The sequence below is a fragment of the Pristiophorus japonicus genome, chromosome 5 (assembly GCF_044704955.1).
Source record: "Pristiophorus japonicus isolate sPriJap1 chromosome 5, sPriJap1.hap1, whole genome shotgun sequence".
Classification (NCBI taxonomy): Eukaryota; Metazoa; Chordata; class Chondrichthyes; family Pristiophoridae; genus Pristiophorus; species Pristiophorus japonicus.
This window is the reverse complement of record NC_091981.1, coordinates 229,136,567-229,157,958: the sequence shown is the minus strand read 5'-3', so window position 1 is coordinate 229,157,958 and position 21,392 is coordinate 229,136,567. Positions and strand designations below refer to the sequence as shown.

The 21,392-nt window shown below is 43.7% G+C and overlaps 1 protein-coding gene across 1 annotated transcript in view; it reads right to left on the bottom strand.

Moving 5' to 3' along the window:
• LOC139263974 (macrophage mannose receptor 1-like) overlaps positions 1–21,392 on the bottom strand; it is a 367,543-nt gene that overhangs the window by 70,948 nt on the left and 275,203 nt on the right. Inside the window, exons 17-20 of the mRNA XM_070880074.1 lie at positions 12,507–12,661; positions 12,338–12,402; positions 3,912–4,012; positions 2,551–2,693 (exon numbers count right to left, since the gene is read on the bottom strand). Coding sequence (XP_070736175.1) covers positions 2,551–2,693; positions 3,912–4,012; positions 12,338–12,402; positions 12,507–12,661 — 464 coding nt within the window. The remainder of the gene's footprint in view (positions 1–2,550; positions 2,694–3,911; positions 4,013–12,337; positions 12,403–12,506; positions 12,662–21,392) is intronic.

Genomic DNA, 21,392 nt, shown 5'->3' with positions numbered 1-21,392 from the left:
GCCCGCTCCCCATAACCTTTAATTCCATTATTGATTAAAAATCTATCTATCTGTGATTTGAATACATTCAATGAGCTAGCCTCAACTGCTTCCTTGGGCAGAGAATTCCACAGATTCACAACCCTGGGAGAAGAAATTCCTTCTCAACTCAGTTTTAAATTGGCTCCCCCATATTTTGAGGCTGTGCCCCCTAGTTCTAGTCTCCCCGACCAGTGGAAACAACCTCTCTGCCTCTATCTTGTCTATCCCTTTCATTATTTTAAATGTTTCTATAAGATCACCCCTCATCCTTCTGAACTCCAACAAGTAAACACCCAGTCTACTCAATCTATCATCAAAAGGTAACCTTCTCATCTCCGGAATCAGCCTAGTGAATCGTCTCTGTACCCCCTCCAAAGCTAGTATATCCTTCCTTAAGTAAGGTGACCAAAACTGCACACAGTACTCCAGGTGCGGCCTCACTAATACCCTATACAGTTGCAGCCGGACCTCCCTGCTTTTTTGTACTCCATCCTTCTCGCAATGAAGGCCAACATTCCATTCACCTTCCTGATTACCTGCTGCACCTGCAAACTAACTTTTTGGGATTCATATACAAGGACCCCCAGGTCCTTCTGCACCGCAGCATGTTGTAATTTCATCCCATTCAAATAATATTCCCTTTTACTGTTTTTTTTTCCAAGGTGGATGACCTCACATTTTCCGACATTGTATTCCATCTGCCAAACCTTAGCCCATTCGCTTAACCTATCTAAATCTCTTTGCAGCCTCTCTGTGTCCTCTACACAACCCGCTTTCCCGCTAATCTTTGTGTCATCTGCAAATTTTGTTACACTACACTCTGTCCCTCTTCCAGGACATCTATGTATATTGTAAACAGTTGTGGTCCCGATCCCTGTGGCACCCCACTAACCACCGATTTCCAACCCGAAAAGGACCCATTTATCCTGACTCTCTGCTTTCTGTTAGCCAGCCAATTCTCTATCCTTGCTAATACATTTCCTCTGACTCCGCGTACCTTTATCTTCTGCAGTAACCTTTTGTGTGGCACCTTATCGAATGCCTTTTGGAAATCTAAATACACCACATCCAACGGTGCACCTTTATCCACCATGCTCATTATATCCTCAATGAATTCCAGTAAATTAGTAAAACATGATTTCCCCTTCATGAATCCATGTTGCGTCTGCTTGATTGCACTATTCCTATCTAGATGTCCCGCTATTTCTTCCTCAATGATAGCTTCAAGCATTTTCCCCATTACAGATGTTAAACTAACCGGCCTATAGTTACCTACCTTTTGTCTGCCCCCTTTTTTAAACAGAGGCGTTACATTAGCTGCTTTCCAATCCACTAGTACCTCCCAAGAGTCCAGAGAATTTTGGTAGATTATAACGAATGTATCTGCGATAACTTCCGCCATCTCTTTTAATACCCTGAGATACATTTCATCCGGACCAGGGGACTCGTCTACCTTGAGTCCCATTAGCCTATCCAGCACGACCCCCCCTAGTGATAGTGATTGTCTCAAGGTCCTCCCTTCCCACATTCCCGTGACCAGCAATTTTTGGCATGGTTTATGTGTCTTCCACTGTGAAGACCGAAGCTAAATAATTGTTTAGGTCTCAGTCATTTCCACATTTTCCATTATTAAATCCCCCTTCTCATCTTTTAACATTTACTTAATCACTCTTTTCCGCTTTATATATCGGTAAAAGCTTTTACTATCCGTTTTTATGTTTTGCACAAGTTTACTTTCGTAATCTGTCTTTCCTTTCTTTATTGCTTTCTTAGTCATTCTTTGCTGTCGTTTAAAATTTCGCAAACTTCTAGTTTCCCACTAACCTTGGCCACCTTATACGCATTGGTTTTTAATTTGATACTCTCCTTTATTTCCTTGGTTATCCACGGCTGGTTATCCCTTCTCTTACCGCCCTTCTTTTTCACTGGAATATATTTTTGTTGAGCACTATGAAAGAGCTCCTTAAAAGTCCTCCACTGTTCCTCAATTGTGCCACCATTTAGTCTGTGTTTCCAGTCTACTTTAGCCAACTCTGCCCTCATCCCACTGTATTCCCCTTTGTTTAAGCATAGTACGCTCGTTTGAGACACTACTTCCTCACCCCCAATCTCTATTACAAATTCAACCATACTCTGATCACTCATTCCGAGAGGATCTTTTACTGGGAGATTGTTTATTATTCCTGTCTCATTACACAGGACCAGATCTAAGATAGCTTGCTCCCTTGTAGGTTCTGTAACATACTGTTCTAAGAAACAATCCCGTATGCATTCTATGAATTCCTCCTCAAGGCTACCCGGTGTGATTTGATTTGACCAATCGATATGTAGGTTAAAATCCCCCATGATTACTGCCGTTCCTTTTTCACATTCTGTGTAGGGCATCACTAACAAGACTGGAATTTATTGCCCATCCTGAGTTGCCCTTGAGAAGGTGGTGGTGAACCATTGCGGTCTGTGCAGCCTACAATATTTCACCAGAGACCTACCCAATTGCTTTTTCAGTGTTTACATGTTGAAAACAAGTACCTTCTTTCCAAATGGAATCCAGTCGTGAGGACATCCTCCTGGCCCAGGTGCTTCAGTGGGAGCATATGTTGCATTCACTGAACTGTTACTTCTTTCACATATAAAAGGTAATGGATGGCCACAGTTCATGTCATTCCAGAATCCTTCCAACATGAAACAAAATAAAGGTACAAATATTCTTAAGATAAAGTATGCTTTAATCAATAAATTTGCATATTAGATTTAATTTAGTAGTTTTGTTGGGCTGGCATATTAAAGCAAAGAATGATAATATAGATCTAAATTATTTCCCCACACATGGTCATGAAGACCACTTATAGACTGTTTTCAGCTCAAGGATACGATGGGTCACAAGTGACATGTTTGCACTTTCATGTATATGTCTCCTTTCACAACGCCAGCACATAATAAAGAGCTTCACAACCAATGATTTATGTTTTGAAGTGTAGTCACTCTTATTTTTGTAGGTAAATGGAACAATTAATTTATGCACCGCAAATCCTTTGAACAGCAATTAGTTGAATAACCAGTTCATCTGTTTTGATTGACTGATGGATCTTGGCCAGAGTGCCCAGAGAAGTCCCTGGTCTTCTTCAAAAAATGCCACGGAATCTTTTACATTTATTTTGCCAAGTCACGGCAGCAAGAATTTTGTATTTTAAGTAACAACATTTCAAATAAGAATAAGTTAGTTAGCCAGTGTGAAGTTAATGTTAGTGGCCCCGATTGTAGTCTCCCTACGGCTTTGTTTTTGGTGTGAACGGGGGAGATAGAGAGACAAAGAATTTACTTCCAACCCAAGGCCCACCTACTGCGATTTCCAACAGGCCTCGCTCCTGCCCGAAACAGACGGGAACCACAGTAAGTTATGGAAATTACAGTCCATTGACAGAGGTAAGACCCCACAGCCATTTTGGCACCTTATTGCATGGGACCTACCCGGGGGGGTAAAGCCACCCACTGCACAGAGTAGGAAATGGTTAGAATCAACATCACTTAAAAGGGAAGATGGTCTGGCAAGATCAAAAAATAATTTATTTTGCAGATTTTTGGCTGCAGGATGACTTTTAATCCTCTCTCTTCTCCTTGTTGACAATCCTCTGTCCCTTCATTACTCTTTCTTTCACCGCCCAATTAGCCCAGCTCTCTGCTTTGACCCATTGTAGCAGGCCCATTCTCAGTGGTTGCTCTGCCAGATTTCCCACCTCCCAAAATGGCAAAAATATAATATAATGGCTCAAAAAGCACAGGCAGTTCGCCAATTGAATTTGGCTTAGCTCTCGCTGGTGTCAGAGGGCAGGTGTTACGATCACCTGCCCGAAGTATGGTGAAGACCAAAAACAGAGCCAGTGTCTTCTTACCCAGGGAAGTATACATGGCAACACAGTTTTCATCGTTGTTTGCAAAATTAGGTTCGTGTTGCTCCCAGGCAACATAATCCACTGGAGTATTGTCTATCCACCTGAGAAAACATTAGCAAAACACTAGTCTGTGATTGACATAAGAACATAAGAATTAGGAACAGGAGTCGGCCATCTAGCCCCTCGAGTCTGCTCCGCCATTCAACAAGATCATGGCTGATCTGGCCGTGGATTCAGCTCCACTTAACCGCCCGCTCCCCATAACCTTTAATTCCATTATTGATTAAAAATCTATCTATCTGTGATTTGAATACATTCAATGAGCTAGCCTCAACTGCGTCCTTGGGCAGAGAATTCCACAGATTCACAACCCTCTGGGAAAAGAAATTCCTTCTCAACTCGATTTTAAATTGGCTCCTCCATATTTTGAAGCTGTGCCCCCTAGTTCTAGTCTCCCCGACCAGTGGAAACAACCTCTCTACCTCTATCTTGTTTATCCCTTTCATTATTTTAAATGTTTCTATAAGATCACCCCTCATCCTTCTGAACTCCAACGAGTAAAGACCCAGTCTGCTCAATCTATCATCATAAAGTAACCACCTCATCTCCGGAATCAGCCGAGTGAATCGTCTCTGTACACCCTCCAAAGCTAGTATATCCTTCCTTAAGTAGGTGACCAAAACTGCACGCAGTACTCCAGGTGCGGCCTCACCAATACCCTATACAGTTGCAGAAGGACCTCCCTGCTTTTGTACTCCATCCCTCTTGCAATGAAGGCCAACATTCCATTCGCCTTCCTGATTACCTGCTGCACCTGCAAACTAACTTTTTGGGATTCATATACAAGGACCCCCAGGTCCCTCTGCACCGCAGCATGTTGTAATTTCTCCCCATTCAAATAATATTCCCTTTTACTGTTTTTATTTCCAAGGTGGATTTTCCAACATTGTATTCCATTTGCCAAACCTTAGCCCATTCACTTAACCTATCTAAATCTCTTTGCAGCCTCTCTGTGCCCTCTACACAACCCGCTTTCCCACTAATCTTTGTGTCATCTGCAAATTTTGTTACACTACACTCTGTCCCCTCTTCCAGGTCATCTATGTATATTGTAAACAGTTGTGGTCCTTGCACCGATCCCTGTGGCACACCACTAACCATCGATTTCCAATCCGAAAAGGACCCATTTATCCCGACTCTCTGCTTTTTGTTCGCCAGCCAATTCTCTATCCATGCTAATACATTTCCTCTGACTCCGCGCACCTTTATCTTCTGCAGTAACCTTTTGTGTGGCACCTTATCGAATGCCTTTTGGAAATCCAAATACACCACATCCATCGGTACACCTCTATCCACCATGCTCGTTATATCCTCAAAGAATTCCAGTAAATTAGTTAAACATGATTTCCCCTTCATGAATCCATGTTGCGTCTGCTTGATTGTTCTATTCCTATCTAGATGTCCCGCTATTTCTTCCTTAATGATAGCTTCAAGCATTTTCCCAATTACAGATGTTAAACTAACCGGCCTATAGTAATCTGCCTTTTGTATGCCCTCTTTTTTAAACAGAGGCGTTACATTAGCTGCTTTCCAATCCGCTGGTACCCCCCCCAGAGTCCAGAAAATTTTGGTAGATTATAACGAATGCATCTGCTACAACTTCCGCCATCTCTTTTAATATCCTGGGATGCATTTCATCAGGACCAGGGGACTTGTCTACCTTGAGTCCCATTAGCCTGTCCAGCACTACCCCCCTAGTGATTATCTCAAGGTCCTCCGTTCCCACATTCCTGTGACCAGCAATTTTTGGCATGGTTTTTGTGTCTTCCACTGTGAAGACCGAAGCAAAATAATTGTTTAAGGTCTCAGCCATTTCCACATTTCCCATTATTAAATCCCCCTTCTCATCTTCTAAGGGACCAACATTTAGTTTAGTCACTCTTTTCCTTTTTATATATCGGTAAAAGCTTTTACTATCCGTTTTTATGTTTTGCGCAAGTTACTTTCGTAATCTATCTTTCCTTTCTTTATTGCTTTCTTAGTCATTCTTTGCTGTCATTTAAAATTTTCCCAATCTTCTAGTTTCCCACTAACCTTGGCCACCTTATACGCATTGGTTTTTAATTTGATATTCTCCTTTATTTCCTTGGTTATCCACGGCTGGTTATCCCTTCTCTTACCGCCCTTCTTTTTCACTGGAATATATTTTTGTTGAGCACTATGAAAGAGCTCCTTAAAAGTCCTCCACTGTTCCTCAATTGTGCCACCGTTTAGTCTGTGTTTCCAGTCTACTTTAGCCAACTCTGCCCTCATCCCACTGTATTCCCATTTGTTTAAGCATAGTACGCTCGTTTGAGACACTACTTCCTCACCTTCAATCTGTATTACAAATTCAACCATACTCTGATCACTCATTCCAAGAGGATCTTTAACTAGGAGATTGTTTATTATTCCTGTCTCATTACACAGGACCAGATCTAAGATAGCTTGCTCCCTTGTAGGTTCTGTAACATACTGTTCTAAGAAACAATCCCGTATGCATTCTATGAATTCCTCCTCAAGGCTTCCCTGTGCGATTTGATTTGACCAATCGATATGTAGGTTAAAATCCCCCATGATTACTGCCGTTCCTTTTTCACAGTAGTAATGTCAGGTTTTACTTCTAATCCAGTGTAATGCCTTTATGAGGTGCACTGTGATAACCTTGACTTGTATTTTATTTTTCAAAGTCAAGAGTAACAAACCGTTTGAGAGTATTCATACAAACCTGGGCAGGACCGGAACCAATGTCCTAGGGGGAGTGTTTGCTGGTGCTGTTGGGGAGGATTTAAACTAATATGGCAGGGGGATGGGAAACAAAAAGGAGGCAAAAGCAAAAGACAGAAAGGAGATGAGGAAAAGTGGAGGGCAGAGAAACCCAAGGCAAAGAACAAAAAGGGCCACTGTGCAGCAAAATTCTAAAAGGACAAAGGGTGTTAAAAAAACAAGCCTGAAGGCTTTGTGTCTTAATGCAAGGAGTATCCGCAATAAGGTGGATGAATTAACTGTGCAAATAGATGTTAACAAATATGATGTGATTGGGATTACGGAGACGTGGCTCCAGGATGGTCAGGGCTGGGAACTCAACATCCAGGGGTATTCAACATTCAGGAAAGATAGAATAAAAGGAAAAGGAGGTGGGGTAGCATTGCTAGTTAAGGAGGAAATTAAGGTAATAGTTCGGAAGGACATTAGCTTGGGTGATGTGGAATCTATATGGGTAGAGCTGCAGAATACCAAAGGGCAAAAAACGTTAGTGGGAGTTGTGTACAGACCTCCAAACAGTAGTAGTGATGTTGGGGAGGGCATCAAACATGAAATTAGGGGTGCGTGCAATAAAGATGCAGCAGTTATAATGGGTGACTTTAATATGCACATAGATTGGGTTAACCAAACTGGAAGCAATACGGTGGAGGAGGATTTCCTGGAGTGCATAAGGGATGGTTTTTTAGACCAATATGTCGAGGAACCAACTAGGGGGGAGGCCATCTTAGACTGGGTGTTGTGTAATGAGAGAGGATTAATTAGCAATCTCGTTGTGCGAGACCCCTTGGGGAAGAGTGACCATAATATGGTGGAATTCTGCATTAGGATGGAGAATGAAACAGTTAATTCAGAGACCATGGTCCAGAACTTAAAGAAGGGTAACTTTGAAGGTATGAGGCGTGAATTGGCTAGGATAGATTGGCGAATGATACTGAAGGGGTTGACTGTGGATGGGCAATGGCAGACATTTAGAGACCGCATGGATGAACTACAACAATTGTACATTCCTGTCTGGCGTAAAAATAAAAAAGGGAAGGTGGCTCAACCGTGGCTATCAAGGGAAATCAGGGATAGTATTAAAGCCAAGGAAGTGGCATACAAATTGGCCAGAAATAGCAGCGAACCCAGGGACTGGGAGAAATTTAGAACTCAGCAGAGGAGGACAAAGGGTTTGATTAGGGCAGGGAAAATGGAGTACGAGAAGAAGCTTGCAGGGAACATTAAGACGGATTGCAAAAGTTTCTATAGATATGTAAAGAGAAAAAGGTTAGTAAAGACAAACGTAGGTCCCCTGCAGTCAGAATCAGGGGAAGTCATAACAGGGAACAAAGAAATGGCGGACCAATTGAACAAGTACTTTGGTTCGGTATTCACTGAGGAGGACACAAACAACCTTCCGGATATAAAAGGTGTCAGAGGGTCTAGTAAGGAGGAGGAACTGAGGGAAATCCTTATTAGTCAGGAAATTGTGTTGGGGAAATTGATGGGATTGAAGGCCGATAAATCCCCAGGGCCTGATGGACTGCATCCCAGAGTACTTAAGGAGGTGGCCTTGGAAATAGTGGATGCATTGACAGTCATTTTCCAACATTCCATTGACTCTGGATCAGTTCCTATCGAGTGGAGGGTAGCCAATGTAACTCCACTTTTTAAAAAAGGAGGGAGAGAGATAACAGGGAATTATAGACCGGTCAGCCTGACATCGGCAGTGGGTAAAATGATGGAATCAATTATTAAGGATGTCATAGCAGTGCATTTGGAAAGAGGTGATATGATAGGTCCAAGTCAGCATGGATTTGTGAAAGGGAAATCATGCTTGACAAATCTTCTGGAATTTTTTGAGGATGTTTCCAGTAAAGTGGACAAGGGAGAACCAGTTGATGTGGTATATTTGGACTTTCAGAAGGCTTTCAACAAGGTCCCACACAAGAGATTAATGTGCAAAGTTAAAGCACATGGGATTGGGGGTAGTGTGCTGACATGGATTAAGAACTGGTTGTCAGACAGGAAGCAAAGAGTAGGAGTAAATGGGGACTTTTCAGAATGGCAGGCAGTGACTAGTGGGGTACCGCAAGGTTCTGTGCTCGGGCCCCAGCTGTTTACACTGTATATTAATGATTTAGACGAGGGGATTAAATGTAGTATCTCCAAATTTGCGGATGACACTAAGTTGGGTGGTAGTGTGAGCTGCGAGGAGGATGCTATGAGGCTGCAGAGCGACTTGGATAGATTAGGTGAGTGGGCAAATGCATGGCAGATGAAGTATAATGTGGATAAATGTGAGGTTATCCACTTTGGTGGTAAAAACAGAGAGACAGACTATTATCTGAATGGTGACAGATTAGGAAAAGGGGAGGTGCAACGAGACCTGGGTGTCATGGTACATCAGTCATTGAAGGTTGGCATGCAGGTACAGCAGGCGGTTAAGAAAGCAAATGGCATGTTGGCCTTCATAGCGAGGGGATTTGAGTACAGGGGCAGGGAGGTGTTGCTACAGTTGTACAGGGCCTTGGTGAGGCCATACCTGGAGTATTGTGTACAGTTTTGGTCTCCTAACCTGAGGAAGGACATTTTTGCTATTGAGGGAGTGCAGCGAAGGTTCACCAGACTGATTCCCGGGATGGCGGGACTGACCTATCAAGAAAGACTGGATCAACTGGGCTTGTATTCACTGGAGTTCAGAAGAATGAGAGGGGACCTCATAGAAACGTTTAAAATTCTGACGGGGTTAGACAGGTTAGATGCAGAAAGAATGTTCCCAATGTTGGGGAAGTCCAGAACCAGGGGACACAGTCTAAGGATAAGGGGTAAGCCATTTAGGACCGAGATGAGGAGGAATTTCTTCACCCAGAGAGTGGTGAACCTGTGGACTTCTCTACCACAGAAAGTTGTTGAGGCCAATTCACTAAATATATTCAAAAAGGAGTTTGATGGATTCCTTACTACTAGGGGAATCAAGGGGTATGGTGAGAAAGCAGGAATGGGGTACTGAAGTTGCATGTTCAGCCATGAACTCATTGAATGGCGGTGCAGGCTAGAAGGGCCGAATGGCCTACTCCTGCACCTATTTTCTATGTTTCTATGTTTCTACAAGACCTGGATCCTGCGGTAACACTGTTGTTCAGTGAATGTGGTGGTAAAGTGTACAGCAGTAAGTTGAAGCAACTTTACAGTACTAAAGATGAGGATTAACTAAAGTAATTCAATAAATCCAGGGAGTTTTTAGTAAATGCACAGTGAGATAAGAGAGTTGAATTTTTAAACTTTAAAACATTGATGCTTCTTGTTTGACCAATTAGCTGTATTTTTGTAATAACTGAAACACTTTGGTGACTAAAGTTTCATCTTCCTCAACGTGCACTCCAAGCAATGACAAAAATAGTTTATTCTAACCTTGCATATATCACTAGTAAGAAAACATTTGAAATATTATCTGCAGTTTTAGGCTCACTGCCTTCACTGCTACATTGGAAAGAAACAAGGTTAATTCTGAGACTTGGTGATCTTTGCTGTGAAGAGAGAATCACAGAACAAAACTTTTTTTCATTTGAGAAAAGAAGATTGAAAAGAGGACCAGAAGGAATCCATTCAGTCCAGCATTTCTGTGCTAGGTCTTTAGCAGAGTAGTTCAAAACAAATCCTACTCTCCTGCTCCTTCTCCATTTCATAGAATCATAGAATCTTACAGCACAGAACGGGGCCATTCTGCCCATCAGGCCTGTGCTGGTCCTTTGAAAGAGCTGTCCAATTTAGTCCCATACCCCAGTTTTTTCCCCATCACCCTGAAACTCTTCAAGTACATGTGCAATTGCCTTTTAGAAGTTCCCATGGGATCTGATTCCACCACCCTTTCAGGCAGTATGTTCCAGATCTTAACAACCTTCTTTCTGAAAACATTTCTCCTTATTTCCTCTCTAGTTACTTTTGTCAATTATTTTAAATCTATGACCTCTGGCCACTCCCTACTTGCTCTATCAAAACCTCTCATAATATTGAATACCTCTATTAGGTCCCCCTTTAAACTTCTATGAGCTGAGGAGAACAATCCCAGCTGCTCCAATCTCTCCAATTAACTGAAGTCCCTTATCCATGGTCTCATGCTGGTAAACTTCCTCTGTAACTTCACTAAGGCCTTGACATCCGCCCTGAAGTGGGATACCCAGAATTGTACACAATACACCAGCTGAGGCCTAACCAGAAATTTATAAAGGTCCAGCATTACTTCCTTGTTTTTGTATTCAATGTCCCTATTTTCAAAACCAATTATCATATACACTCTCTCAACCATATTATCAACTTGCCCTGCCATCTTCCAAGATTGTGAATATGCACCCCCAGATCCCTCTGCTCCTGCACCCTCCTCAACATAATACAATTATGATTATACTGACTCTCCATGTTGTTTCTCCCTAAGTGCAAACTTCACACTTATCCACATTAAAATGTATCGGCCCATTTCATCAGTCTCTCTATGTCCTCCTGAAGTATACAATCATCCTGCTCACTATTTACTATGTTGCCAAGTTTTGCATCATCCGCAAACTTTGAAATTGTACTCCCTATACCCAAGTCCAGGGCATTTATATATAACAAGAAAAAGAATAGTCTTAATACCAACTAGCGAAACCCACGACATACTTCTCTCCAGTCAGAAAAGCATCCATCCACTTCTGCCTTCTATGACTTAACCAATTACGTACCCAAATCACCACCATCCCTTTAACACCAGGCGCTCTATTTTCCAACTGGCTGTTATGAGATACTTTATCAAAAGCCTTTTGAAAGTCCATATATACAACATCTACTGCACTACCTTCATCAACCCTCTCTGTTACTTCATCAAAGAACTCAATCAAGTTGGTCAGACATGAATTGCCTTTAACAATTCCATGCTGGCTGTCCCTTATTAACCCAAGCTTCGCGAAGTGAAAATTAATTTTGTCCTTGACAATGGTCTCGAGTAGTATTCTCACCACTAACGTCAGACTCACTGGCCTGTAGTTATCTGTTTTTTTATTGGGCTTTACTGAGATTTGTCCATTGAAACTTTATTAAAACAAGATAATTCAGCACAAGTCAGAATTGAATCTGGCCGTATTCCGGTCTGTGTGGCTCATGACACAGCAGGTGGTGCGTTTGCTCACTGACCTTGTAGCTTAGTCACTGGATAGCAGTCAGGAGTGCAAACAATGACTGACTGTAAATCCCTTCCCTAGTCCAGGAGCACTGAGGCCAACTGTAGTACTCCAACTGTCACCTCAGTTGAACTTCCCATCTTTGAGATGTCACTGAGGCCCAGGTTCGTGGCTGAAGTGGTTGATTATGGAGGTGGATTTAGAGGGTATTATTTCCCTCACCCAAATTCCTTATTTCCATGGTGGTTTTACTGGATGACATGGAAAAATGTCTCTCACTGCCACCACAAGAGAAATTCTGATCCCAATATCAATGAAAAGCTAATTCAGCTCAAACCAGGGATTAAACGTGGGACCTACCAGGCTGTTTTGCTTAGTACCACACCAGGCAGTATGTCTACCCACTAAATGATGAGGAGAGCTAAAGGCTCTAAATCAATTGAATGAAATGTAAAGGCAGAAAATGTTATCTGAATATTTACTTACTTAATACTTTTGTCAAGACCCACAAGCAAGCCAATAAAATATTGATTGTTGCTATTTCCCGAAATCTGAAATGATATTTTAGGTTATTTCCAAGGTATGTAATGGCTTTAAAATATAAAGCTAGCCAATAGTTGAAAGAGAAATATTTCTAAAAGAAAATCTACATTACCATTCTCCACAAAAATATTCTTTCGGAAGCACTAGTAATTATAGCAAGATCTCCAAACCCCTTCTTGCAGAATATTCTTGCTTCATCCCATGGCATTGGATCTTGGTTAACGTAATACTGAGAACCACTATGTACTATCCAGCCATCTCCTGTGACTACAGGCACTGTTCATCATTCAAAAAAGATATTAATTCAGATAAGTATGCAAATTTACATACCTTAAGAATGACAGATGCATTATTGACAAAGGAAAACATTCAGACAGAAGTTGATAAAACATGCTGAATGTCTTAAAATGATCAATCTGATTGTCATATGTCTCCTGATATCTCCAGGGTGTTACCTGTGGAAGTCCTTCACTCCTTTATCATTTTTCAGACTAAAATCTAAATTGACACAATCAAAACTATTTGCCATAACTTTCGAATGCTTTATGATAAGCATCTTTCACTCAACCTCTGTGTATCTGCATTTCTTTGAATCCTCACAATGGCCCAGATTTTGCTCTCAGCGATGAAGGAACAGCTTTTGCTGTTCATCTCACATACAGTTGCCCAGAGACTTTTCGCAGGCCTGTCAGGGGAGATCTACTAATCCTGCGTCGAGTCCAGTGCGGCGCTCTTTGCAGGGGATCTGTGGTGTCTGTGAGCAGGTAAAGTAACAGGGAAGCTCTTCAAACAATCAGATTCAAGAATTCTCACTGAGACACACACACACTGCATACCAGGAAGCAACAAAACCAGCACATATAAATTACATTGTATAGGAAGCAAAATAAAGATCTGGAAATACAGATGGGATTAAGGGAGAGACATAAAAGAGAAAAACATAAATACTAAATAATATATATTTTTATTTTTATTTTTCTAACAATCTGCAACATAAATTTTCTTCTGAGGGAATGAGACTCCATACTTGTAAAATTAATTTTTCATGACCAGAGAGGTTGTTCAGCAGTAATTATCAGTTATTACCCCGTTAAAAGACTCACTTACTGCTGAATGCACTAGCCCTAAATTTTCCAGCCATTTTTAGTGGGGTACTGTGGGTAAGCACCCCAAGTTCACACCATTACAGTGATTTCAGCACCAAGTCAAGGACTGCAACAGCGCACCCTGTGCAGGAACAGGGTATCTCTGACAGCAACTTCTGGATTTCCACATTCAACTGCACATGTGTGGATGACAGGGATTGCTCTGTAATAACGGCCAGCCATTATCCCAGAGCTGCTTCCCCTCCACAGGAAGTGGGGCAGAAATGCCGTTTATGCATGTAAACAGGGTTTTTGACAAATCTCCAGTGATGCAGGTGAGGCTGTGAGGAAATTCCAGGCCCAAGTTTTTCTTCTACTTGGGTGATATTTTGCCTCCTTTGCTTGCCTGCAGACTTCAGGTGATGGTTAATCTATCTTTTCAAACAAGGTAGAACTCTCTTTTAATTACATAGCTTTATATTGAAAAAATGCTAAATGTCGTTTATTTTTGCTCTCTCTTTTTATAGTTGTGTAATCCAATCTATGAGATTGCTGAATGGAGTATTATCAGGCTGACTGAAGATGACCAACTGGTGCTGATTATATCTTCTACCAGTGGAAAAAGATGGATAAGGCACCATATGCTGCTATCTTCAGATTTGTAATTCACAATGACATTACTGCAAAGTCTGCAAAGTCGGGGCCAGAAGAGGCGAGGGCCCAGGGGCAGCACGGGCCAGCCCTGCGATATGTGTGCGCACTAGGTCCATGCAGCAGAGCAGGTCTCCAGTCCTCTTGGTTAATCCTTGCTACTGGACCAAGTCCTAGCTCTGTCAAGCCTGTGTGGTGGCTGGTGTGCAACAATCACCACACGCTAAAAAAATTCAAGCACAGGCATGTTCCACCCTTCAAGATTTAGTTCGGACCTGGAATTTTAGGTCATTGAAACACCTGTGAACTTTTTGACGTGGAAGCAAGTCATCCTCGGTTTGAGAGATGGCCTATGATGACTGCAAAGTTAGATTGTATCAAAATAGAAGCACACGGTATTAAAGGAATGGTGGTAACTTGGATATGTAATTGGCTGAGGGATAGGAGGCAAAGAGTAATGGTGAACAGATATTTTACTGACTGGAGAGAAGTATGCAGTGCTATCCCCCGGGGGTCAATATTAGGACCATTGCTTTTCTTGTTATAAAAAAATGATTGGACTTGTGTACAGGGAGTACAATTGTGAAGTTTGTGGATTACACTAAACTTGGCAACATCAGGAGGACATAGACTGGTGAAATGGGCAGACACATGGCAGATGCAATTTAATGCAGATATGTGTGAAGTGATGCATCTTGGGAGAAACAACATTGAGAGGCAACATAAATCTAAATGGTACTTTTTTGAGGGGGTTGCAAGAGCAGAGGGACCTGGGGATGCATCTTAACAAATCCTTGAGGGTGGCATCAAAAGTTGATAAGGCTATTTAAAAAGTGTATGGGCTACTTGGTTTTGTAAATAGGGGAATTGAATACAAAAACAAGAAAGTCACGTTAAATCTTTACAAATTTCTGGTTAGGCCTCAGCTGGAGTATTGTGCACAATTTTGGGCACCACATTTCAGGAAGGATGTCAAGGCCTTGGAGAGGGTCCAGAGGAGATTTGCCAGGATGATACAGTTCAGCATCCCGAATCCGGCAACCTTTGGACCAAGGCCGAGCCAATTTTCGTGTTTTTCTAGACTTCGGAACGTGTTTCTGATGTCCGAAATCCGTAAACACCCGAGCCCAGGTTTGGGTATTTCTGGATTTCAGAACATCAGAAAGGGGGGTTGCTCTCCGAGGAGTCTTTCGGGTCGCCGGCCCCATCCAGTAGGTCGTCGGGTGAGGCCCAGTTGCCGAGGAATTGTTTGGGCTGGGCCCGCCGTAATGGAGGTGTTCGGGCGGGCCCTGCCGCCGTGGAGGTGTTTGGGCAGGCCCCGTCGGGGTTGTTGTCGGGCCAGCGGGCCCCGCCAAGGAGGTCATCTTCAGGCGGGGCCCCGCCGAGGAGATGTTCGGGCAGGCCGGCCCCCCTGAGGATGTGTTCGGGCGGGCCGGCCCCCCTGAGGAGGTGTTCGGGCAGGACGGCGAGGAGGCCCCGAGGTAAGGGTAGCGAGGCAAGTGGCGATGAGGCGAGGCCCGAAGTCAGTCAGCGGCGAGGCCCCGAGGTCGGGCAGCGGCGAGGCGCCGAGGTCGGGCAGGGTTGTCCGGTCCAGATTCCGGAACATTTTACGGATTCCGGACAAATCTGCCACGGATTGTCCCGGAGTCCGGATTCTGGAACATTTTGGATTTCTGAACTCCGGATTTTGGACACTCAACCTGTACTAGGAAGGAGTGACTTCAGCTATGTGGAGAAATTGGAGCAGCTGTGATTGTTCTCCTTAGAGTAGCGAAGTTTAAGGGGATACCCAGTAGAGGTATTCAAAATTAAGAAAGGTTTTGTTAGAGCAAGTCGGAAGAACCTGTTTCCTCTGGCATGTGGGTTGGTAAGCACAGGTCATAGATTTAACATCATTGGCAAAAGAACTAGAGACAAAATGACAAGAGGGTTGTAATGATCTGGAATGCATTAACTGAAAGGACGGTGAAAACTTTTTTTAAGTTGAAAAAAATTAGCGCCTGTCGGTAATTTTTTCAACTTTTAAATGTTAGCGCCCCAAACAGGCCTAGAAATTGGCCTCCTTAGCACATCCCGTTATCGTCTCTGGGGGACGATAGTGGGGCGTTAATCTCTTACCGACCGGACGCGGTGAGAAGATCGACACCCGCTATATTCGGCAGCGGTCTGGCGTTGTGCCTCGATCTCCTTCGCTTCGTGACATCATCGTTATCGCCCTGATAGCACCCCGGACCCGAACTTCGGTTCCGCCCTCTGCAGTTTTTCCGGGCAAAAACACCAGCAGCTGCAGGAGGCATTAATCGGGAGGCCAGACGCTTTGCGGTCGATGCATAAAGGCGACGTGGCCAAGATAAGTAAAACAAATTCTGGAATATTCTCAGTCAATTTTTTTTAATCATCTTACCTCCCGATCGATCAGCCCGGCACTCTGCTGCAGTGCGTCGGGCTGATTGGGCCGGATCGTGGCTGCCGTCGGGGACTAGATAACGTTTTGCTTTGCAGTGTTTGCAGTGATGGCCCTTTCTTTTAAGGGAGGGAAGGAGCATTCCACACGGCAGTGCTGCACACCCCGCCTGCTGTCTGTTGTGCTCCAGGAACGATGTGGAGTGCTTAGTGCTTCACTTCTTTTTTGGAGCGCAAACACCAATTTTTTTTAAAGTTGAAAAACATTAGCGCCTGTTGGTAATTTTTTTCAACTTTTAAATGTTAGTGCCCCAAAGAGTCCGCTCCCGAATTTCTCCCCCAACAACTTTCAAAAGGAAATTCGACATGCTTTTGAAGGGAAATAATTTGCAGGGTGATGGGAAAAAGCTATGGGGCTAGAACCTCCACTTTTTTTGCAGGCTTAACGCCCACTTAACGCCCATTCTACCACTGAAATTTCATACAATGCCCATATGTCGCCCATTTTGGCACAAAATGGAAACTGACAGGCATTTTTAGGAAACTTCTTGACGAGATTTACTTTCCACACGGAATTAACGCCGAGATTCAATAATACCGCCCGCCCACTTCTTTTTGTCGTAAAGAGCATATCTGGCGAAACTAACGCCCAGGAGATCGCCCACCGTCACTTTCACCACCTCACACACATATCACCCACAATATCGCTCGCCCGAAAAAACGCCCAGAAAAAGTAGAACCAACTGTTCTGAACGAATGCCATTGCCGTGGCTTACATTTTTTAAATCGCACTCTTATGTGAGGAGCTGATATCTGAACGATTTGCCTGAAAGAGCGTTGAGGTGAGTGACAACGCTGACACACTGCTGTGTGTGTGCAGCTCAGACATCAATGGTGCCCATCACCTTGGTTCCAGTTAAATTTGACGTTGATTGATGTTCAGTTGTATTTAACCTTTTCATGTTAAGGAATCACCAGTGTGTAACGGTCCAGCTATCTGAGACAATGCGCAACAAGGTATGTTCAATAACAAAAATTTTATATCAACATTGGTCTGAAATCAGAAGTATCACAGCCAATAACACACAATCCCTGCCCACACCCCACTTTTTCCACCTTGACATCAATCAAATGTTCAACATGTCCAGCAACACAGAATACAACGGCAAAGCAGGAGGGTGATCCCCAGCTCCCATACATTACAACAAATTGCATACACCCAGATGGAGATGTAACACAGCCATCACCTGCGGACATGCAGCTCACTTTCCTTCCCCCCTCCCCTTCTTCTCCCCACCTCTACCTTTTCCCCTCCTCACTCCATGGTGCCTGGCTGAGGAACTCCTCAGGCAGCGCCTCATTGGGGGGGATGAAGGCAGATGTGGTCATTGCACGGGTACGGGAGCTGGGGTTGCTAAGGGGGAAACATTCTCTGATGCAGAAGCAGGTTCTTGATCCTTGCTCTCATCTGTCATTTGTAGTGGTGGTGCAGTACCTAGGGGTGGAGTGCCGCATTCGGGGACAACTGGGAGGCCTGTGGCAGCACTGTTCCTGGCTATCACATCCAGGGCCTCCGCCATCTGCAGAATGTACTCGGTCATGGTGGCCAGCTGTCGGGATATGTCCCCCAATGCTTCGATGAGCTGGTGACCAATGTCTACAGTCCTCCTGGACAACTGTACCATCTCTCCGCTGTCATGTGGCACTCGTGGAACAGACCTGCCACTTCCACGAGGCCTCCATGGGGTCGGTGTCATCCTGAGGACAAATGGGGTGCCCTGTGGTGAGGTGCTTGGGACTGGTACCTCCAGAGTGGAGGCGGGAATGACCGGAGGACGACGAGAAGGCCTTGGGGTGGAATGGCTTCTGGAGCGTGGCGATGCAGGTTCCTCGAAGTCCGCGCTCTCATCCATGGAGAACAGATCCAGCGGATTGACGGGCGAGAATCAGAGCTCCTCAGAACCAGATGTAGGATCGTCCGGAGAGTCGGACCCTGGGTCCCCACCTTCTGGCCTCTGTGGTCTTGCCTTGGGACGCGCTGCTGGCTGAGCTGCAAAACACAAATGAGTTTATTAGAAGAGGAGGGGTACTAGAGTCACAAGATGATTCCAGCGCTACATACAGCATATGCACGACAAAAGCACCACTACTCTCAAAATCATCACAGACATCACATTTCATGACCATCAACACATTTGCATTCCAACGATTTTCATTGGGCCATCATTATTTCTATGACAATTTTAGAGATCTTCTATAATATATGATTGTTTGTATATGAGTGGGTGTGGCATCTATTGACTTTACATCAGGCAATGTTGTAAGCTTTACTCACGTGGCATCACTTCAGGGTCTGCAGATGCTTCCATGGCTGTCCGGGTGTGCTTTCCCACGAGTGCGAGCACCCGCTCCTCCATCTCAGTGATATCGCTGGGGACTGGTGGACCCCACCCGTTCGCCTCTGCACGGACCTCATCGTCGAGTGCTTCTTCTGTAAAAGGTGACAGGACGACACTGCATGAGATCATTGCATCATATCATTGCTGGATACTGTCACAGAGACTGATACAACACATAACCGACAGATGTAATCATGATTATTATGAAAATTATAATTTTTTATCTAAAGACGTACACCATGACCCCAGGCTTTGTGTCAAACATTCCCGGTAAAAGTGAAAGACCTCACATCTGATGATAGTCACTCATGACTGTTACAAATCAAATTATATAAATACATAAGTACATGTAAATCAATGTAAGACTTACGCTTGTGGATCCCACAAGGTCGTTCCATCGTTTGCGGTCTCGTTGGTCACCTCAGCTATCTCAGTCCATATCCTCTGGTATGCCTTTGGGGTGGGCTTCCCACGCCTTCCCTGTGTCAAATCACACCAGCGTGACTCGACCTCCTGCAAGAGGGAGGCATTTGCCTCATCTGAGAACCTCCTGGCTCTTTTGTGCCCTCCAATGTGCTCCTCTCCCATTTCACTGCTCTCTCCAGCATCAGTCTCCACAGCGTGCTATGATGCCTCCTCCTCTCGTACCATTATAGGCCAAATTTGGGCAAATATGTGTTTGGTGACAGCTACTTTTTGTTTGCCTATTTGCTGTGAAGCTCTAAGGTCTCCCTCCTTCCTTCCAAAGCAGCCACACCACACCCACACACGCCTTCAGTCCCTCTGAGCTCCCTCTCTCTCTGTCTCCTCCTCTGTGCATGTCATGATGACCCTTGATCTCCTGAATCATGGGAATCGAGAGTTGCCACACCGTTGCTAAGAATGGCCACACTTTACGGCAGAAGGTCAAAAAAATGTAACACTACTGCCCATGTTATATCGTTCGCGGTAACGCCCATTTTCAAAAATAGAGACTGGGTGCTTTGAGAATGGACGAGAAGCCAGCGATCTGAAAGCCCTTTTTTAACGCCCGTGCCGGAAGTATCGCCCATTTTTGGGTGATAACCACAAAAATGGAGGTTCTAGCCCATGGTTTGGGACTAAATTGGACAGCTCTTTCAAAGAGTCGGCAAAGGTCTGACGGACTGAATGGCCTCCTTCTGTGCTGTAAGATTCTATGATTCTTTGCATTCAATGTTATATGCCAGAGTAACACAAAGCACTTCTTTGATGTGCTAATAGGTATACCCAAGTGTACCAATACTGCACCTCTGAAGTTGGTGTCATATTTGTGTCTAGCAGGGCTGGAATCCAACAAGGCCTAAAGAATGTGACAATTGTTACCATTTAACAGCTAACTTGGGGTAAGTCAAAGAAGATTTTGCATTAAAAATTTGAATTATCAATAATGTGAATTAAGCAATGTAAGTAGCACAGCAAAGTAAGATTTTAGCACAAAAAATTGAATTCACATTTAATTTGAATTAAGTGACTTCAAGTTAAGAAAAATGTAAGGAAAGGCAATTGCAGCAACTATTATGGAATCTGGCCTCTTTCAATAGCCAGGAAAAACCTGCGAGAAATTGCTAATGACCTGTTTGTAAAATAACACTGACTCAATTTTCCCAGAGGTACAATGTGGCTTCAAAGGAAATCACAGCAATATAAACAGATTTTCATTGCTCTGCACATCAATGAAAAATACATGGATCAGCATACAGACATCAACAACAAAACCATAACTACAACAGTTTGCACCAATACAACACTTTCAATATAAAAAACATTCCAAGGCACTATATGAGGGGGAAAGAAAACAAGGAATTGTGAAAGGAACAGAAATAGAGTCATGAATTGTAAAATTAGATGGGGTGACTGAAAGCTTGGTCAAAAAGACTAAAAGTCATCCAATTCAATATGGCGGTAGTGAACCTCAGGTCCCAATTGGGCACAGGAGATCCCAGCCTGATTTTGGTACATTTTGTCTCTCGTTTTACACCTACAAACTGGGCCAAACAAAATTGCATTTCTTAATCATCTCAGCTAGAGGTAACAAAAACATAGATAAGGATTTCGGCAACAGAGGGGCCAAGGTAGGACTGGAGATGGGCGAGCTTACAGAGATAGAAATAAGCAGTTTTGGTAATGGATAGGATGTGGGCTTTGAAGCTCGGTAGTATTGATCAGGACGCTAAGGTTTTGCATGGTCATGTTCAGACAGAGTGTGGCCAGAGACAAGGATGGAGTTAACAGTAAGGCAGCAGAGTTTGTGGCAGCAGCCAAAAATAAGGCCTGGAATTTGGGGTCAGCAGCGAAGCGAAGGCATTCACTACTGACCCTAAAGTACGCTCCGCACAGGGATCTCGCAATATCTGTGTCGAGAACTTCGGGTTTTCCAACCTTGAATTCAATTCAACAGAAATTAATGGGAACCCCCTTGTGCGAAGTGCTGTGACATCA